The sequence below is a fragment of the Schistocerca nitens genome, chromosome 8 (genome assembly GCF_023898315.1).
Source record: "Schistocerca nitens isolate TAMUIC-IGC-003100 chromosome 8, iqSchNite1.1, whole genome shotgun sequence".
In the NCBI taxonomy this organism is placed as follows: Eukaryota; Metazoa; Arthropoda; class Insecta; order Orthoptera; family Acrididae; genus Schistocerca; species Schistocerca nitens.
In genome coordinates this window covers 131,757,314-131,779,991 of record NC_064621.1, presented here as the reverse complement: position 1 = coordinate 131,779,991, position 22,678 = coordinate 131,757,314, and the positions used below count along the sequence as shown (strand labels likewise).

Below are 22,678 nucleotides of genomic sequence, written 5' to 3'. Positions count from 1 at the left end.
AAACCTGACCTGATAGGTAAAAACGGTAGTTATTTCTAGAATAAGTATAAAAAATTGATTCAAGAACACCTACTTTCAGCAATTCACTTGACAAAAAATGTTAATATGCAGGCTATTCTTATATTTTCCTTCTCACGCTGTAGAAATCTGCACCTCCAAGGGAATAGAGATTAAGACATGACGCAGACAGAAAGTGTTAAAGCATTATCGCATTCGGCGAACACTATCGAACTGATACTGAAGTATTTAATGCCTGTGGGATATGTTGATTAAAACATCTTCCTTATGGGAGCATGTTTATAGAATTTTCAGTACAGAAAACTCATTCTTAGAACTGAACAACAGTGTGAGAGTGCACGATGGCTATCAGGTTCTTCGAACGTAAGAGGGACTTTCTAGATGAAGGTCGTAACACAACATGCTCAGAGGACGTGCACGAGAATGGTCAGGACTTTAAGAAATGTCGAACAATTCGCAGGAAGGACATGGGAGCACCATTGCCCAAACTATTTCTTGAAGCGCAATGACGGCATTACGAGTGGTGGCGAGATGGACTCAGGACAATAGTGTGTCAAGAAGTTAGGACACAAATCCTTCCCGAAGGACAACAACAAGAAAGGGCAGCTGGAATCCGGACATGCGTTGCTGGCAGAGTCTCGTCACGACGTTCTTTTCGAAAAACACTATTGAGAAAATTTAGAAAACCCGCATTTGAAGTTGACTGTCGAACGATTCTACTGCCGTAACAAACATCGCGCGTAAGGATCACGAAGAAAGGATACGAGAAATTAGGGTTCATACGGAGGCGGAAATGACAAGTAGTGGTACAAGGTACCCTTCGCCACGCACCGTACTGTGGCTTGCGGAATATCGATGTAGATGTAGAAACAAAAAAAGAAGACAACAATCCTTTCCACTTAATTCAACGTATTATCGTTACACGAAATTTTCATCTCATTACTTACCATGGAGAGCTGCATCAAACCAGTCTCAGGACTGAAGACCACAACAACAACAACATACTTACCAACGTACGTTCGTGTTTATATGACGGAAAACTAGTGTAGAGGTGTTCAAAAAATGGTTCAAATGGTTCTGAGCACTATGGGACTCAACATCTGAGGTCATCAGTCCCCTAGAACTTAGAACTACTTAAACCTAACTAACCTAAGGACATCACGCACGTCCATGCCCGAGGCAGGATTCGAACCTGCGACCGTAGCAATCGCGCGATTCCGGACTGAAGCGCCTAGAGCCGCTAGGCCACCGCGGCCGGCAATGTAGAAGTGTACGAAACAGGTAAATGGAAATGTCGTGTGACGAGGGCCTCCCGTCGGGTAGAGCGTACGCCTGGTGCAAGTCTTTCGATTTGACGCCACTTCGGCGACTTGCGTGTCGATGGGGATGAAATGATGATGATTGGGACAACACAACACCCAGTCCCTGAGCGGAGAAAATCTCCGACCCAGCCGGGAATCGAACCCGGGCCCTTTGGATTGACATTCCGTCACGCTGACCACTCAGCTACCGGGGGCGGACTACGCAACAGGTGAAAATGTTGGATGGCTCAGTATTACACTTGCAATAAATACCCTTCTAAATCTACATCTACATGCATACTTCGTGATCCACCTTACGGCGCATGGCGGAGGTTGATGAGACTGGTAGATTTAGTTATCGCAGAGGTAGGGAAACATGAAGAAGCTCGCAAAAATACACAGGGTAACATAAAGAATAAATCTTGGGATCAGAACAAGGTTTATGAAAATCACCGCTCTGTATGTGTGACATAGTAAATAACGATGGCACCCTGCAACGACTCAGGGAAGTATTAGCACAGTCAAGCCCAGATATAAGGCAGACCGTTGATGATACGTCGTAACGAAGTGTATTGCTGGGAAGCCGGAGAATTGCATCAAACCAATCTCATTGTTGATGACCGAATTAAAAACGAGTAACAATTTATAGACAGGTTTTTGTAATGGTGACAATTATGTATCCAGAATGAGATTTTCACTCTGCAGCGGAGTGTGCGCTGATATGAACCTGGCAGATTAAAACTGTGTGCCCGACCGAGACTCGAACTCGGGACCTTTGCCTTTCGCGGGCAAGTGCTCTATCAAATGAGCTACCGAAGCACGACTCACGCCCGGTAGAGCACTTGCCCGCGAAAGGCAAAGGTCCCGAGTTCGAGTCTCGGTCGGGCACACAGTTTTAATCTGCCACGAAGTTTCATATCAGCGCACACTCCGCTGCAGAGTGAAAATCTCATTCTGGAAACATCCCCCAGGCTGTGGCTAAGCCATGTCTCCGCAATATCCTTTCTTTCAGGAGTGCTAGTTCTGCATGGTTCGCAGGAGAGCTTCTGTAAAGTTTGGAAGGTAGGAGACGAGGTACTGGCAGAAGTAAAGCTGTGAGTACCGGGCGTGAGTCGTGCTTCAGTAGCTCATTTGGTAGAGCACTTGCCCGCGAAAGGCAAAGGTCCCGAGTTCGAGTCTCGGTCGGGCGCACAGTTTTAATCTGCCAGGAAGTTTCGTGACAATTATGTAGTTTAATGACGGTTGCATCCATTTCTGAAGGAATACATAAACTCCAATTTATATTCTTCTGCGGAATACAGAGAGTAATCTAGTCTTTCGCCAAAGTTCTGCTGTGTGTATCAGAGGTTTTAAGTCGTTTGGCAAGTGATCACGTATTTTATAGTACCATTATTCAATACGCTTTCAACGAAGAGTAATGGTGGTTATTTATTGCTCTAGTGTTGCAATTTGTGAAATATTATGGGACTTAACTCCTAAGGTCATCAGTCCCTAAGCTTACACACTACTTAGCATAAATTATCCTAAGGACACACCCATACCCGAAGGAGGACTCGAACTCCGCCGGGACTAGTGTTGTAATCATCAACATCTTTATACAGTAGAAACCCGTTACAAACTTGTAGAAGGAATCGACGGTTTACGATCGTTATAGGCGATACCCACACAAACCGAGTTTTTGCTTTGTTTTTCGATAAAAGTTTCTTATCTGTAAATTTCAAGCTGCCACAGAGTTAACGCTCCAAAAAGTAGCAGAAATACAATACACCTACAATACTTGCAGTACAGTATTTGTGGAGTGCAACTGAAGAGGAATTTTTCTTATGTTTATGCAGTACGTACAGCAATAAAATGCTAGCAAAATTTTAAAACCCGTAATAAGCGAAGAAAGAAGTAGCAACACTGTAAGTTGTTCAATAAAATCGGGCACGGTCTTGGATAATGAATGAGATAAAATTTTGCGCAGGTTTAAAATTTACTGTTAAGTGCTGTATAGCATACTGCTATGACACAACTTTGTTCCAGTTACTGTATTAGAAAAATTAATCAACAGCACCAAATGAAAAGACAGCATTCCACGCAAAAATGAAACAAAGGCGTACACTTTCTCCTATGTTTCTCTTTGAAATATTGTGTAAAAGTGATGTTCGGTACCTATCACATTGAAAATACCTAACACAGAACATCAATATCGAATACACTCCTCTTTCACTCATGTACTTTGAAAAAGTAACTCATATTGGAATTTAATTTTCTATTTTTCTACAGACACAGCAAAGACAGTGTTGTTTAGTTTTTCCATCGTAAGCTTTAGCTTTAAAATGCTATGTGATAACGCACACTACACTGTACTGTCGTGCTAACGGTAATCAGTTTTTTTGTGTTTAAGAAGTGCGTACGCATTTTGCATTTGACGATGCATTCGTTTTAACGCCTGATTTGAAACTAACAATCTGGAGAAAACAATAGCTTGAAAATATGCGTTACATTGTTGTTAATAATAGTAATCCCCAAATAAGTAATTAAGAAAAATGAACATTGTACGTTATAGCTAATAATATTTACGAAAATGTAATAGAAAAATATGTCGCTTTATACCGGTAGCTCACATTATAATGGCATTATTCAATGGGTATAATAAAAGTGCGTAAAATTCGTAATTTGTTTCTGTCAGAGCCTTACTATGATGCAAAACACAAAAATGGATGAAATGAATGGTTTAAGAAGTGACAGCCTTCTTCCAGTTAAAATTCTGATCAGTATGTACGCCCAAGTGCTGCATTGGTGAAAATATAGCCTTACAAATCATAGAATAATGGGTAGTTACCAAAGTCTTTCCATTAACTGTGCTTCAAGTTATAACAGTATGTAATTTTCTGTTACTTTATTAAAATTTACTTCAAAACCCCTCTGTTGTGGCCCTGATGTCCATAGTACATTCTGAATTTGTACCTACGAACGACATGTTTACGTCGGCCATTATCGCTGTTTCCAATTACTGTTTCAGCGATGAACGAAGCAGCTCACTGCCTCCTTCCCATGTAAGGGCTAACGCAGGTCATCGAGGGGAAAATTAAATGTCTTCCAGAAGAGCGCAGGAACACTACTCTCACCTTGGGGGTTGGTAATTACAAGGAAAGAGGACCAGGCGGCAGTTAACAGTTCCTTCGGCTAATAAAGCGCTACAGGATCGGAAAGCCGCGGCGCCCTCTTCCCGCCAACAAGTAGACCGCATCCCGGCGGCTCCCTGTTTACTGTACATTATGTCGCCGCTCGGCGCGTCAGCACTTCAGCGCTGAGAGGGGTGCGCACCGGCGCCGTCTGAGGCGAAACTACTCGGTGTGGCCGCCTACTAACGAGGCCACTCTGTTTAACGACTTCGTGCACAGCCCGTTAGTAACGGTAATAACCCATTAACCCATACACAATGGGAACGGCGAGTGCGTTCGGAGAACGCATTTGTTCTAGACCCGACCGTAATTCGTGTCCCGTTTCTCTTTACAGAGTCTTTGTCACGGTAAATCTGACAGCAGCGAAACGTGTTAAGAGGTAGTGGTATTAAAGTTTTTTACAGTTATAGTTAACATGCCATCATGCTAAATGAATGCTGTCAACGTAATTTAAAGCTGGCGGAGATTCTGATGGTCTGTAGCCTTCTCAAGATTAACCAATGAGTTTCATACGAGGTTCGGGTATTACAGAACATTACTTACATTTGTGAGCATAATTTATTACTACGTTGATTAAAATGGCCTAACCTAAAACATACAGGCCTCCAACGTATTGTGGTACATTATACAGGGTGGTCCATTGATCGTGACCGGGCCAAATATCTCACGAAATAAGCGTCAAACTAAAAAACTACAAAGAACGAAACTTGTCTAGCTAGAAGGGAGAAACTAGACGGCGCTATGGCTGACCCGCTAGATGGCGCTGCCATAGGTCAAACGGATAAATTTTTTAAATAGGAAACCCCATTTTTATTACATATTCGTGTAGTACGTAAAGAAATATGAATGTTTTAGTTGGACCACTTTTTTCGCTTCGTGATAAATGGCGCTGTAATAGTCACAAACATAGGGCCATCATTTTAGACGAACAACTCGTAACAGGTATGTTTCTTAAATTAAAATACAGAACGTAGGTACGTTTGAACATTTTATTTCGGTGGTTCCAATGTGATACATGTACCTTTCAGAACTTATCATTTCTCAGAACGCATGCTGTTACAGCGTGATTACCTGTAAATACCACATTAATGCAAAAAATGCTCAAAATGATGTCCGTCAACCTCAATGCATTTGAAAATACGTGTAACGACATTCCTCTCAACAGATAGTAGTTCGCATTCCGTAATGTTCGCACATGCATTGACAATGCGCTGACGCATGTTGTCAAGCGTTGTCGGTGGATCACGGTAGCAAATATCCATCAACTTTTCCCATAGAAATAAATCCGGGAACGTCAGATCCGATGAACATACGGGCCATGGTATGGTGCTTCGACGACCAATCCACCAGTCATGAAATATGCTATTCAATACTGCTTCAACCGCACGCGAGCTATGTGCCGGACATCCATCATCTCGGAAGTACATCGCCGTTCTTTCATGCAGTGAAACATCTTGTAGAACATTACGTAGGAAATCAGCATACATTGCACCATTTTGACTGCCGTTGTTACACGTCTCGGTCATCTCTTGTTCGCATTGACGGCACTTTGTACAGTGGAATTTACATTTCAGATGTGTTACGACCCGTGGCTCTACCCTTCATTCGATCCCTGCGAAACCCTACATTTCAGCAGGATAATGCACGACCGCATGTTGCAGGTCCTGTACGGGCTTTTCTGGATACAGGAAATGTACGACTGCTGCCCAGGCCAGCACATTCTCCAGATCTCTCACCAACTGCAAACGTCTGGTCAATGGTGGCCGAGCACCTGGCTCGTCACAATACGCCAGTCACTACTCTTGACGAACTGTGGTATCGTGTTGAAGATGCATGGGCAGCTGCACCTGTACGTGCCATCCAAGCCAGAGGTGGTTGTTCTGGGTACTGATTTCTCAGGATCTATGCACCCAAATTGCGTGAAAGTGTAAGCACATGGCAGTTCTAGTATAATATATTTGTCCAATGAATATCCGTTTATCATCTGCATATCTTCTTGGGGTAGCAATTTTAATGGTCAGTAGTGTTTTTACAGTGAAGGCGATTACGTTTGAAACACTAACCGTTTACTTACTTTTTTGCGTCTTTCTCGTCTGCTCTTCACTGCACCTTGTAATTATCTTTCTGTACTCCAGTGTAATCAGTGAGGGCCAATAAAGAGATGACCAAACATTGGTCCTATGTTTGTCCCACCTTCGAAAAATTTGTGAGCGTAGAACGACGATCAGCAACGTTGTCTTCCGGAACAGCAGCTCGTGCCAAGTCAGTTTAAGACGTTGCATCAAACTGGAAAGACTCATGATGGCCGTTTGAGTCATCCTTGGAAGTAAACTGAAATTTCTTGAAGAGGTTCTGTTTCTTTATCTATTGGGAGTTTTCTTATTTCTTAGAATCTTTGTTTCCTTTAGGAAGTTGTTTAACTCTTGGTTCGAAGGGTGACTGAGTTTTCTTTGGTGAACAGTTTAGTGCAGATGTGGTCCCGGCTTTACTTCCTCTATGGAACACATTCTTTTTCAATGACCTCTCCAAGCCTAGACAAACATTTCTGGATGGACAAGGAGCAGGTGCACAACAACACTTAGAAAAGCAAGTAACTGTTGCATCACAACGCTTAGATGTTCGGTATAATCGGGAAACAGAAGAGCCACGGTGCATCTTGGTCTGCATGTCATTCCCCCCTGTTCTTGTGCCCTTCGGTTTTCTTCTGACCTGGCATTCCTTAATTGCATGTGCCTATGCCCGTTTTCGTAGTTGATTCGTACCTTGCACATAACGAATGTATAGATGGAGAGAGACTTTATAGCAAGTGAATATGTTCTTTTCTAGCGCTTGCAATACCTATGACCGTAGTGCCTAGACAGGTAAAGCCCGGCATACAGGTTTTTACCGCTCGTCACATTGTACCTAAGTCGTGTTACGAACAGCTTTCTGTGTGCATATTCCTGACGTCCTTATATGAGTCAAGGTAAATTATAATACGTAGTTCTGTAAGGCGCTAATGGATAATGTCTGTGCCTCAGATACTTTTACTTTGTAACTGACGCACTTTATAGTGATTGTAGTATGTACAGGAAATGTATGCACAAATGTAGGCTTTGCATGGGTATGTGACAAGCAGTTATAGTAAAGTTGTGTTTCAGTTGTAATGAGTGGTTATTCCGTGGAACTGTGTATGCGCTGCTTGGACAGCGCTATCTGGTGGCCGGTTGTGAACCGCTAGAACCACAGCAGGTAAGCCTGCGCGGAATAGGGCAGTGATGATGCCGAGCGGTGTTAGGCGAGCAGTGGTAGTTTTATCTGGTGACTTCAGTTTTATATTTTATGGAAAGGACGACCACGAGAGCAGTTTTGTATTATTTTTTATTGGTTGTGACAATGATTTTATCAGATGGTCTGCCTCATATGCCATGATGTCCATATGGTTATATAAATGTTAATCCACATTTCAGGTATGTAGTTCTGTAATAATTGTAATGTATATAGTTAACTCATGTTAGCCCTCCCTCAAACATGTTATGTTATACCTTCACAGATCTGATGATGGCACCTTCAGAGTGCTGAAACCGGTCATCTAATAAACGATTGAAGCGATCGTGACTTTTCAATTATTTTAAAAACAGAGTGATCGCCCCACGACACACCAAGTGTTCACTGCAAAATAACTTAGAAGAATATCCATTCTCTTGATAAACAAAAATAATACTCGTGGAATACGCTTTACAGCAGTTATAACTGACACTCATCTAATATTTGATACAAAAAATGGTTCAAATGGCTCTAAGCACTATGGGACTTAACATCTGAGGTCATCAGTCCCCTAAACTTAGAACTACTTAAACCTAACTAACCTAAGGACATCACACACATCCATACCCGAGGCAGCATTCGAATCTGCGACCGTAGCAGCTGCTCGGTTCCGGACTTAAGCGCCCAGAACCGCTCGGCTACATTGGCCGGCATTTGATAAAAATATTTGAAAATTTTCTTGCCGAAAGTTCACAAGACTGAAACACAACGTTTCTAGAACAGCAAGGAAATCAATGCTGACAAGCTCCGACACACTTGATAGAGCAACATGGGAGACATCACGTGTCGCAACAAAGAGACGCGCTATCCGGTATTGCCGAACTATTCCGTCACACTCGAATCTCGTTTAGTTATTACTTGTTGATTTGTTGTGTACTATAACGCAGGTGACCCGCCAAATAATTTTTCTTTGCATGCAACGGAGTTTACGATTTGAATATACTGGCAGATTAAAACCGTGTGCCGCCTGCGAGTCCACACTGTTGAACCATGAAGTTTTCCTAGCGCGGAAAGCGCGCTGGTCGATTAAGTTATCCATCCAGATACTCACGAGCCACCCACACGGCTTCAGTTTTTTTGTCACTAGCTACGTATCAATAATCACAGACGCGGAACACAGCTCTCCTCCTCCCCCCCCTCTCCCCCCCGAAATAGCAATAGTAGAACTGAAGGAGTGGGGGCAAAGGTTCAAATGGCTCTGAGCACCATGGGACTTAACGAGTGAGGGCAGGTTGTGAGCTGTACGTGGGCTGCTTAGTCGGTAACAGCATTACTTCAGAGAATAATGGCGCTGGTTTCAAATCTCTGGATTTGCACACAGTTTTACCTGTCAGAATGTTTCAAGAAATAGTTTGTAAAGCCCCACGAAACGATATTATGCCGTCAACACCGATCCGAGTAAGTAATCTAGGCGTTTTCGTGAGACTGACTCACCAAGTATAGCCGCAACAAATGCTAAAGGATAACTGCGATCTGACAGTATTCGCTGTAACACGAACTCTATGAACATTCGACAACGTAACGCTAAGAAACTGTATCAAATTAGATTTACTTTTCGGAGCCATGAATGCAAAAACGGCGTCCTGTCTACCGGGTTACAGTCACCCGTCTAGAGCTAATGGCTCTGAGCACTATGGGACTTAACTTCTGAGGTCGTCAGTCCTCTAGAACATAGAACTACTTAAACCTAACTAACCTAAGGACATCACACACACCGGCCGAAGTGGCCGTACGGTTCTAGGCGCTGCGTCTGGAACCGCGAGACCGCTACGGTCGCAGGTTCGAATTCTGCCTCGGGCATGGCTGTGTGTGATGTCCTTAGGTTAGTTAGGTTTAACTAGTTCTAAGTTCTAGGGGACTAATGACCTCAGAAGTTGAGTCCCATAGTGCTCAGAGCCACATCACACACATCCATCCAGGCAGGATTCGAACCTGCGACAGCAGCGGTCGCGCGGTTCCAGACTGTAGCGCCTAGAACCGCTAGGCCACCCCAGCCGGCTGCCTGGAGCTAATTACGTTTTTAAGTGCTTCATTTAAAGGACAATAGGAAGAAGCAGTGCAGAAGAACAGATGTCGGAATAAAGGTAGCAGAAATGAAGAGCAGGCATGAAGTATGCTTTAAGGATTCTACGTTCTTCAGGGTTATCTGATGACGAAGGTAGAAAGATAACGAGCATTTAACTTAACACCTAAAGCAATGTTTCAAATTGTCTGGCACAATGTTTCATACTAACTATAATTTTCGCAAGTATTCTTTTAAATTAGGAGACTTCGTTTAAATCTCGGCTAACATCTCTGTTTCATTGTGTTTAGATGACGTTGTGAACATGGGAAATTACACTGGTCTTGAATCTACGTGTTAATTCGTAGTGGGATACTAAATATCCAATACCACGCACGAACACGGGTATAAATGTGGGCAGATACGGTGTAACAATGTTCGGTAAGAAACCACTTAGACTCCTAAATCAGAACTCACCTCGCAGCTGGAGTGGCTGATGTTGCTGAGATTTAGCCGGAACACTCGGTCCCTGTAACAATGGAAGACCTCTGTCAGAAATTACCTTTTCATTAATCTCAGAAACATTTAAGGAAGATACAAGTAAAATTACTAACGAAATACCACGTGCAGGCGCCCAACAATATTTCGCATCAAAGACGGCTATGCGTCAGTACCTCAGAGTAATTAATTAACTTAATAATTCTGCTATCATGTAATCTATATTACACTTCACTGTTGTCTCTAAATTGTCGTAACTATCTGAAATGACCCTTGCCATACGAAAGTCAGGTATACTCGTATATAAATACAGATATACAATAATTTATTACACAAAGGCGTTTGAAGCACATCAACAAGCCTACATTTTATATTTGAAGCAACAGATCAACAACAATCAGTAGATCATCTATTGCAATGGTAATTACAACGCTAGTGTGAAGACTGGAAAGCTCTTAAATACTAGAGACATTGGAAGCAATGTAATTGTAGGGATTAGAAGTAAGATAAGTTATATTTCATAATATTGTCCTCACTAGAACGTGATGGTTAATGCATAACGTGTACAGCAGGGGGGACAAATCATTACGGGTAATGCAGAGGGGAGTAATCCCTTGTTGAGCTCCATCGTCATAAAAATTGTTAATGGATATTCGTTCCATATTCTCATAAACTGAGATACTGTATCTCTCACACCACCGGCGTTATGTAAATAAATAATAGTATGAGGTCTGAAGAAGAATTGAGCCTCGGCTGCATAATTTCATGAAGTTCACACTTTGCATGTTACGTCGTTGCAAGTGGATAGAGGTGAGTGAAGGGAATTTTCAAGCCTTTATAAATCGAACTCAAATACATGTAAAACGAATTAATGTTGTTCATAATCTACAATTATCAAACGATTAAGCCGAATGAGAGCAGGAAAGCACTTACCGTCCTAGCCATACTTTTTGCATAGTTATTTCCATAATGAGGTCGCACACTTAAAGCAGAATTAGAAAAACAATGTATTACCATACAGTGATAAGTGTTCCCGCGGTGTAATTTTTATTACTGTGTTGAGAGGAAAGTCATCTGAGTGCTAAATCCTGTGTCGGCGCACAGCCTAAACCTCTCCATTACCGCTAAGCCGGTCGATCCCCGCACAACGGCTGCGTCGCTGTTGCCAACACACGCTTCCACTCTATGCGCCAAAATGATTTTTACAGTCTCTCTTCTTGTTACATTCGTATACTCTCCCTTAAAACATACCGTAAGAAGAATTAAAATATCCTTCTCCGAACTTTCATGCTTGACTCAAACCACAAAATGCTCAACCTCAATTTATTATGGCTTCTCAGATAACGTTGGACTGGTTAAGGTAGACCTTGTGCGATGTAAAAATATGTTGTAAATGTTATTGATATCCTATAACCATACTTTGTTTCTAGACCATGAGGTCCACGAAGAAGACAGTCTGCCAGAAGGCACAAATTTATATTTTTAGTCTGTCAGAAACGTTTCAGCACTTTCTATGCTGTTCTGAGCTGCAAAATTAAGTTTCTTTAGAGCTTCAATACTTTCTTTAGAGCTTCGGTCTAGAGCTAAGATATCCTAGAAAAGAAGCAGTAATAACGCTTACTTAACACATAGAACTACAGACATTGTCAGACACTGACCTTAAATTTAAACATTCATTGTGAGTATTGTACCAATGCTGCAACAATGGTTCTTACGGCCCGTTCAAAGAACTGTGAGTGCATAGCAACGAAAGGACCGTTGTGGTACGTAGCACTGAAGAGCAGTGGAACTTGCCACCAATGAACAATCGAACCATAATAATTATTTTTGACTGTGCGTTTGTCCGACGCTCCAAAAATCGAATACAATGGAGACCTGGTATTAAGGTCATATGCAAACAGCACGTCTAGCAGTTTCAGAATTGGCCATTCCACTTCAAGGCGCCCTCTGATGTGTTGTATATCGAGCTAAAACATTTATCTCGCAAATGTACCACAATCTAAAATATTTTCGCAGGAACACATATATGGGTAAATTATGATTCTACCTTACGATACGTGCATGTTGAAATTGTAGTTATCGTGATTAGAAAGAAAGCTGACAGAGAAAAGCGAAAAACTGCGTTTTAAAAATTTAAAATAAAAAGAACTATCTTGAATGATGCGGAATGTTATGTTGTTGTTGTGGTCTTCAGTGCTGAGACTGGTTTGATGCAGCTCTCCATGCTACCCTGTCCTGTGCAAGCTTCATCATCTCGCAGTACTTACCGCAACCTACATTCTTCTGAATCTGCTTAGTGTATTCATCTCTTGGTCTCCCTCTAAGATTTTTACCCTCCACGCTGCCCTCCAGTACTAAATTTGTGATCTCCTGATGCCTCAGAACATGTCCTACCAACCGGTCTCTTCTTCTTCTCAAGTTGTGCCACAAACTCCTCTTCTCCCCAATTCTATTCAATACCTCCTCATTAGTTATGTGATCTACCCATCTAATCTTCATCATTCTTCTGTAGAACCACATTTCGAAAGCTTCTATTCTCTTCTTGTCCAAACTATTTATCGTCCGTGTTTCACTTCCATACATGGCTACACTCCATACAAATACTTTCAGAAACGGCTTCCTGACACTTAAATCTATACCCGATGTCAACAAATTTCTCTTCCTCAGAAACGCTTTCCTTGCCATTGCCAGTCTACATTTTATATCTTCTCTACTTCGACCGTCATCAGTTATTTTGCTCTCCAAATAGCAAAACTCCTTTACTACTTTAAGTGTCTCATTTCCTAATCTAATACCCTCAGCATCACCCAACTTAATTCGACTAGAATGTTAATGTAATCTAATTAACGACTTGCGAATTCACAGCTAAATTAGCCAGCAATATTACTTGTGTGTAGTTTCATCATACATGCAAGAAATCTTGCTCCACCGCAGTATGATCACTGCAGTCAACGTTATACCTTGTTTCAGAGGAAGAGCACGATGGTGATGTGGGCGGGGTAGGGGGGAAGTCGACTGTATCCCACTGAGATATTGTGTCAATAGATGAATATATTTTCGGCCCCAGATGCTTTTGTTTACGGCTATCAATGTAAAAGTTGCCTACCTTACCCATAAGGATGATAAAATACACATAAAATGTTTTGGGTATCATATGGAGATACCAAGTACACAGTATGTACACTAATGCAAAAAAACTCGCAACACCAAGGAAGGGTTGTGCTACATAAACGAAAGTTAGTAGGTGTCTTTCGACATCTGAAAGATGTCTATTCAATTTTCGTGATAGTCACCTAAAAGAAGCGTTAGTAGTGTCAGTATGAGGATGCAAAAAATGGCTCTGAGCAGTATGGGACTCAACATCTGTGGTCATAAGTCCCCTAGAACTTAGAACTACTTACACCTAACTAACCTAAGGACATCACACACATCCATGCCCGAGGCAGGATTCGAACCTGCGACCGTAGCAGTCGCGCGGTTCCAGACTGAGCGCCTAGAACCGCTAGACCACCGCGGCCGGCTATGAGGATACAAATCAGATTTTCTTCAAATGCATGCTGTAACCGTCGTGAGCGTTGTTTACTTTTGAGACTGGACGTGGTCAGTTGATGTTAGTCGAGAATGCGTTTGAGGTGACAAAGACGCCATTACGAAAAAATGGTTCAAATGGCTCTGAGCACTATGGGACTTAACATCTGACGTCATCAGTCCCCTAGAACTTAGAACTACTTAAACCTAACTATCTTAAGGACATCACACACATCCATGAACGAGGCAGGATTCGAACATGCGACCGTAGCAGTCTCACGGTTCCGGACTGAAGTGCCTAGAACCGCACGGCCACCGCGGCCGGCCATTACGAACACCTCAAAGAGTTTGAACGAGGTCGTGAAGTAGCGCTACGAGAAGTTGGATTTCCTTCTGCGATGTTGCAGATAGACGGAACAGGAATATAGTCATTGTACTTTACTGCTGATAGCTGTGGCCACGCAACGTACGGTCGCAAGACCGGGCTCCAAACGGGGCACTACCGAGTGGAAAGACCACCGCGTTTGGCAGATGCCTGTGGCACATTGTACTACATCTGCAGCTGCAATTGCAGAGACAGCTGGCAGCACAGTGACACAACCAAATGTTCCAGATCGGATACATCAAGGACAGCTCCGAACCAGACGGCCCATAGCGTGCATTCCACTGACCCCAAACCACCTCCGTTTGCGACTTCAGTGCTATCAAGCGGGATCTCATGGGAGTGAAGGGTGGAGGTCTGTTGCGTTTTCTGATGAAAGCTGGTTCTGCCTCCTTGCCAATAATGGCCGTGTTTTTAGGATGGTTCAAATGGCTCTGAGCACTATGGAACTTAACATTTGAGGTCATCAGTCCCCTAGAACTTAGAACTACTTAAACCTAACTAACTTAAGGACATCACACACATCCATGCCCGAGGCAGGATTCTAACCTGCGACCCTAGCGGTTCGCGGTTCCAGACTGAAGCGCCTAGAACCGCTCGGCCACTCCGGCCGGCTTTGGATAGTAGAAGGCCAGAATGAGATTTTCACTCTGCAGCCGAAAGTGCGCTGGTACGAAACTTCCTGGCAGATTAAAACTGTGTGCCGGACCGAGACTCGAACTCGGGACCTTTGCCTTTCGCGGGCAAGTGCTCTACAAACTGAGCTACCCAAGCACGACTCGCTCCCCGTCGCAGGAGAGCTTCTGTAAAGTTTGAAAGGTAGGAGGCGAGGAACGCAGAAGTAAAGCTATGAGGTGGGGGTCTGAGTCGTGCTAGAGTAGCTCAATTGGTAGAGCACTTGCCAGCGAAAGGCAAAGGTCCCGAGTTGGAGTCTCGGTCCGGCACACAGTTTTAATCTGCCAGGAAGTCTCATAGTAGAAGGCCAGTTGAGGGCCTGCAACAAACCTGTCTGCGTGCAAGACACAGTGAACCTACATCTAGAGTTACGGTCTGGGATGTGGTTTCCTATGACAGCAGTAGAATTCTCGTGATTTTATGACCTATCCTGACTGCAAATTTGTACATCAGTATGGTGATTTGACCTGTTGTGTTGCATTCATAAACGGCATTCGAGAGGGCGTTTTCCAACATGGAAATGCTCGCGCACGTGCCACTATTCTAACCCGACACGTTCTGCCGAGTTTCGTCACGTTGCCTCGGCCTGCTCGATCACCAGATCTACTGCAATCGGGCACATATGGGACATCGCGGCGACCGTTCCAGCGTCATCCATTAACCGTCCCTACGTTGGCCGACAAGGTGCCACAAGCACGGAACTCCATCCCACAAACGGACACCCGGCACCTGCACAACTCAAAGCATGCACATCTGCGTGCTTGCTTTCAACTGTCTGGCGGCTACATCGGGTATTAATGTACTAGAATTTCACATTTGCAACGGCTTATCTCGCGCTTACGTTAACCTGTCATCTTGCAATGTTAATCAGTTAAATGTCTCAGCTAGACAAATGCATTCCCGAAATTTCACTTCTTTATATTCATTATTTTTTGCTGTTGCAATTTCTTCTCGTCAATGTATTTTCGCCTGAAGACATACAAGTGTAAATAATGATTCTACTTGACGATATGCGCGGTTTAAAACTGTATGCACCGTGATTACAAACAAAGCTGACAGAGAAGAATGAAAAAATTGTCTTTAAAAATTTAAATAATAAGTACTTGTACCCTGCACAATGCGGAATATTAATATAATGTAATTAATAACTAGTGAATCCATAGATAAACTAGACAGCAACACTAACAGCGTACAGTTTCAGTATCCATCCACGAAATATTACCCCACCGCAGCATGATACTGCAGTCAACGTTATAACGTGTTTCAGAGGAAGACCACAGGGGTAGCGGGTGGAAGATCAGCTTTATCCCACTGACTTATTGTGTAAAAGAAATTGGTATATTTTTTCCGTCAGATTCTTTCATATGAGGCAATTAATGCAAAAGTAGCCTAGCTTCCCCAGAAAGATGACAAATTACACGTATGGAGATACTGAGAAATATATATATACGCTCCTGGAAATTGAAATAACAACACCGTGAATTCATTGTCCCAGGAAGGGGAAACTTTATTGACACATTCCTGGGGTCAGATACATCACATCATCACACTGACAGAACCACAGGCACATAGACACAGGCAACAGAGCATGCACAATGTCGGCACTAGTACAGTGTATATCCACCTTTCGCAGCAATGCAGGCTGCTATTCTCCCATGGAGACGATCGTAGAGATGCTGGATGTAGTCCTGTGGAACGGCTTGCCATGCCATTTCCACCTGGCGCCTCAGTTGGACCAGCGTTCGTGCTGGACGTGCAGACCGCGTGAGACGACGCTTCATCCAGTCCCAAACATGCTCAATGGGGGACAGATCCGGAGATCTTGCTGGCCAGGGTAGTTGACTTACACCTTCTAGAGCACGTTGGGTGGCACGGGATACATGCGGACGTGCATTGTCCTGTTGGAACAGCAAGTTCCCTTGCCGGTCTAGGAATGGTAGAACGATGGGTTCGATGACGGTTTGGATGTACCGTGCACTATTCAGTGTCCCCTCGACGATCACCAGTGGTGTACGGCCAGTGTAGGAGATCGCTCCCCACACCATGATGCCGGGTGTTGGCCCTGTGTGCCTCGGTCGTATGCAGTCCTGATTGTGGCGCTCACCTGCACGGCGCCAAACACGCATACGACCATCATTGGCACCAAGGCAGAAGCGACTCTCATCGCTGAAGACGACACGTCTCCATTCGTCCCTCCATTCACGCCTGTCGCGACACCACTGGAGGCAGGCTGCACGATGTTGGGGCGTGAGCGGAAGACGGCCTAACGGTGTGCGGGACCGTAGCCCAGCTTCATGGAGACGGTTGCGAATGGTCCTCGCCGATACCCCAGGAGCAACAGTGTCCCTAATTTGCTGGGAAATGGCGGTGCGGTCCCCTACGGCACTGCGTAGGATCCTACGGTCTTGGCGTGCATCCGTGCGTCGCTGCGGTCCGGTTCCAGGTCGACGGGCACGTGCACCTTCCGCCGACCACTGGCGACAACATCGATGTACTGTGGAGACCTCACGCCCCACGTGTTGAGCAATTCCGCGGTACGTCCACCCGGCCTCCCGCATGCCCACTATACGCCCTCGCTCAAAGTCCGTCAACTGCACATACGGTTCACGTCCACGCTGTCGCGGCATGCTACCAGTGTTAAAGACTGCGATGGAGCTCCGTATGCCACGGCAAACTGGCTGACACTGACGGCGGCGGTGCACAAATGCTGCGCAGCTAGCGCCATTCGACGGCCAACACCGCGGTAACTGGTGTGTCCGCTGTGCCGTGCGTGTGATCATTGCTTGTACAGCCCTCTCGCAGTGTCCGGAGCAAGTATGGTGGGTCTGACACACCGGTGTCAATGTGTTCTTTTTTCCATTTCCAGGAGTATATATATATATATATATATATATATATATATATATATATATATATATATATATATATATATTCTATCTTTTAAGGAGTAATGTCAGAATAGCGAACAGCCTGGAATTTAATTTTTATTAATTGCCACTATTGATTTTATGATGAACATCACGTTCATTTATGATAACTGATGCTCGTATCATTGAACGCCATAGCGAACTAATATCTATTTCACTAGCACCTCCGGCGTTTTCCAGATACCTACAATCTGTGGGGCAACTAATGCACAAAACATTTGTTTTATTTATCTACTCTAGATCAGGATATTCAGCTCCTAATACATCGTAATAGGCACCTCACATCCTACATCAAGGATACAGCTATCCTTACATAACTACTAATGGTAATAAATTTGCTTACGGCAGTCATTAATGTCATTAATCACAAAAAGTAATTACAGATTAACGTACCTGTTGGTCAAGAAGCGACAAAACACGTGTCTGGAAGCTGAAAGGTCGCGGCAACAAATCCCATCGGACACGCAATATCTGCTTCTGACGTTAGCCTAGTCTTCATCTCTCAATTACGTGAAGGTTCGGCAGAAACGATAGTAGTACTGATTCCAGGTTAAACTGTGGAATTACTGCGGTACGTCAGGAAGAAGCCGACGTGACCTCAACTGAATGACTTGCACCTGGACTTCGTGCCATACGGAATTACGTGCAGAACACAGTTTTAATACTACGCGAAGAGTCACAACAGCGTACAATGTGCTTCCGGAGTGTGAGAGCCATTATCGATATCGAAGATGAGTGGTTCATAAATATGAAGTATAACAATGTTCTTAATGCTGATCCTTGTGGCCCACCCGACATTATGTGAGTCCATCGCATCTGTTTTGATCAGTTCATATCGATCTATTGGCACGGTTCGAAGAGTTTAGGGCTAGCTGAACGGTCAGCAGACAGAATGCCTGAGAGGCCCCTGTCTGCAAGTGAACAGTGGTGCTTGGTGCGCAGAACGAGCAGCTTCCTGCGCAGTCCCCGCCACGTCATCAGGGATAGGCTGCGCTGCAGACGGCGCGCTCTTGCGTGTGACCTGCAGCGGCGAAGCGCTAAGGGCCCCAAACTGTGAGCCACGCTGTGACGTCAGCGGCAGTCATTAGGAAGGGAGGGAGAGAGAGAGAGAGACGCGCGCCCTTGTGGCCTTCCGCAGTGGCCGCGCTCTGAAATCTGCAGTGCCAGCAGCTGCTCCCACATCACTGCACGCACAGTGTTCGCTGTCCGCAAGCGGAATTACCAGTTCCCAGTACGTGTCCCGGTCAAGTATCACTTTTGTTTTCTTTGCCGTTATTTGACCTACTTAAACCGCCAGTGGCATTAAATGTCGCTCTTCAAAAGAAAAGAGAAAGCAAGAAAGATTCGCATAAACCGTAATGTCGATGGTAAGATCCTCAGAGACGGAGCGCAATCTCAGATTGGGTATTAAAATTGGAAAAATTAATTCTGGATATTTTTGTGAATAAAGCCATCTAGATCGCTCAGTAATTACCTTTACTTATAAAGGTTCTTTGTCTACTCCCATCATCAAATCTGTAATTAAAATTAATGGACTTTAAGAATGAGATATGTTAATTATAAATTACCAGGACACAAAAGTTCAAAAATTGAAGATGAAAAAACATATAGAAACTGACTCAAGAGAAACTTAGAACTAGCAAAATATGTCCAAAACGGTGAACATTGTTTTGAAAATTCTTAGTTCCGATTAGCGAAATGTTTTCTTAAAACTAAGCTTTAAATTTTTATCTGTTGTCGCCTGGTAATGCATAATTAATAACTCTCATTCCCATGTTCCTTTAGTCCTAGTTAAAGATCAGAGACACAGTAGATGAAGAGTCGTTATAAATACAGAGATATTGTAACTGGGCTGCTTCTGTGTTGTCAGTGCTGTGCAGCGCTTTGCATTGGATCTCTGACCGCGCTTTCTTTGTAAGAGACTCGGTGGCTGGTTGGACTCGTTGTTGGAAGTTAATCGCCAGTAGTGTTGGGCAGTTGGAGGTTAGTCGCCAGCAGTGATCGAAGTACTGTTGGACAGTTGGAGGTGAACAGCCAGCAGTGATGGATGTTAAATGTGAGAAGTTGGCATTGATGGAGGGTAGAGGTCTAAAGTGTTAGCGTAGGCTGGAAGTATCCGACTTGGAGATTGAAAATTATTCATGATTATATATCTTTGTACTGGATGTCAATGACGATTTATATTCGTGTTTGAACTGGATGTCACATTACTAACGTAAAAAAATACATTATTTGGTTTGCAACAAAATCTTTCCTTTGCTAACCACATGCCTATTAGTAGTTAGTGGCCTTAGTAGTTAGAATCTTTTATTTGGCTCGCAGTATTGACGCTCGCTGTATTGCAGTAGTTCGCGTAATTAAGATTTTTGTAAGGTAAGTGCTTAATGAAACGTATAAGATTTCCTTTTAGTAAGGGCCATTCTTTTGAATTAATTTTTTGAAGTCAGGCTGTAATTTTTTTTTGAGCAGTCGGATTGCATTACGCTAGAATATTGTGGATCAGTGTTGACATGATAAGAAAAAGTAAAGAGGAAGTAGGCTTAGTATGTTCAGTTTTACTCAGCTGTTTCAGAATCAAGTATCGTAGAAGTTTCATCTTCCCAATCCTTCAGCAATTTAAGTACAGACACACTCATTTATGTAAAGGAGTTTCAATATACACTCCTGGAAATTGAAATAAGAACACCGTGAATTCATTGTCCCAGGAAGGGGAAACTTTATTGACACATTCCTGTGGTCAGATACATCACATCATCACACTGACAGAACCACAGGCACATAGACACAGGCAACAGAGCATGCACAATGTCGGCACTAGTACAGTGTATATCCACCTTCCGCAGCAACGCAGGCTGCTATTCTCCCATGGAGACGATCGTAGAGATGCTGGATGTAGTCCTGTGGAACGGCTTGCCATGCCATTTCCACCTGGCGCCTCAGTTGGACCAGCGTTCGTGCTGGACGTGCAGACTGCGTGAGACGACGCTTCATCCAGTCCCAAACATGCTCAATGGGGGACAGATCCGGAGATCTTGCTGGCCAGGGTAGTTGACTTACACCTTCTAGAGCACGTTGGGTGGCACGGGATACATGCGGACGTGCATTGTCCTGTTGGAACAGCAAGTTCCCTTGCCGGTCTAGGAATGGTAGAAATGGCTCTGAGCGCTATGGGACTCAACTGCTGAGGTCATTAGTCCCCTAGAACTTAGAACTAGTTAAACCTAACTAACCTAAGGACATCACAAACATCCATGCCCGAGGCAGGATTCGAACCTGCGACCGTAGCGGTCTTGCGGTTCCAGACTGCAGCGCCTTTAACCGCACGGCCACTTCGGCCGGCTAGGAATGGTAGAACGATGGGTTCGATGACGGTTTGGATGTACCGTGCACTATTCAGTGTCCCCTCGACGATCACCAGTGGTGTACGGCCAGTGTAGGAGATCGCTCCCCACACCATGATGCCGGGTTTTGGCCCTGTGTGCCTCGGTCGTATGCAGTCCTGATTGTGGCGCTCACCTGCACGGCGCCAAACACGCATACTACCATCATTGGCACCAAGGCAGAAGCGACTCTCATCGCTGAAGACGACACGTCTCCATTCGTCCCTCCATTCACGCCTGTCGCGACACCACTGGAGGCGGGCTGCACGATGTTGGGGCGTGAGCGGAAGACGACCTAACGGTGTGCGGGACCGTAGCCCAGCTTCATGGAGACGGTTGCGAATGGTCCTCGCCGATACCCCAGGAGCAACAGTGTCCCTAATTTGCTGGGAAGTGGCGGTGCGGTCCCCTACGGCACTGCATAGGATCCTACGGTCTTGGCGTGCATCCGTGCGTCGCTGCGGTCCGGTCCCAGGTCGACGGGCACGTGCACCTTCCGCCGACCACTGGCGACAACATCGATGTACTGTGGAGACCTCACGCCCCACGTGTTGAGCAATTCGGCGGTACGTCCACCCGGCCTCCCGCATGCCCACTATACGCCCTCGCTCAAAGTCCGTCAACTGCACATACGGTTCACGTCCACGCTGTCGCGGCATGCTACCAGTGTTAAAGACTGCGATGGAGCTCCGTATGCCACGGCAAACTGGCTGACACTGACGGCGGCGGTGCACAAATGCTGCGCAGCTAGCGCCATTCGATGGCCAACACCGCGGTTCCTGGTGTGTCCGCTGTGCCGTGCGTGTGATCATTGCTTGTACAGCCCTCTCGCAGTGTCCGGAGCAAGTATGGTGGGTCTGACACACCGGTGTTAATGTGTTCTTTTTTCCATTTCCAGGAGTGTATTAAAAGATCTACACTGTTTTATTCACCAAAATCCGCAGTGATCGTAGCCTCATTAAGGAAATTTACTTTCATTGTCAAATAATTCTGAGTAATCGGACGAGGATCTGAATCCTCTTGAACTAATAAAATGATGCGAAAAATGCGGAACTTTTTAACGCTGTCTGGTTGCTTAAGCGCAGCACAGGAACCCAAGAGACGTCAATTACAGAGAATCACTCCATTCACACTAATATTTGTTACAATTGGAGAAATTGGAATCTTTCCTCCTAGCACTCGTGCAAAAGTCCAACGTTCTTAGATCTGGAAATTCTTGAGGCCATACGGAAGGTACGGCTGTCATGGGTGCACTGATTCGGAGATATTGCTATTGAGTCCTTGCTTCACTGTGTGATTCCCTTGGCCAAAGAAGGTAGAGATGAATCTCACGCTCCACAGGTGCAGCAAATTAAACCCGCCGAAAGTTTCTATAGCAACGACGAGAAATGACGCAAATCTCTTCAGTATGAAATCTCAGTACCAATTAGGTTTCTGTCTGGTCACAGCGAAAACACTACAGACTACACCGTAATTTAAAAATGAGCACAA

The 22,678-nt window shown here is 44.4% G+C and overlaps 1 protein-coding gene across 1 annotated transcript in view; it reads right to left on the bottom strand.

Annotated features, from left to right (window-relative positions):
- Positions 1-22,678, bottom strand: part of LOC126198968 (semaphorin-2A-like) — a 747,394-nt gene that overhangs the window by 158,554 nt on the left and 566,162 nt on the right. The window contains exon 3 of the mRNA XM_049935625.1: positions 10,275-10,326. Within this exon, the coding sequence (XP_049791582.1) occupies positions 10,275-10,326 (52 nt within the window). The remainder of the gene's footprint in view (positions 1-10,274; positions 10,327-22,678) is intronic.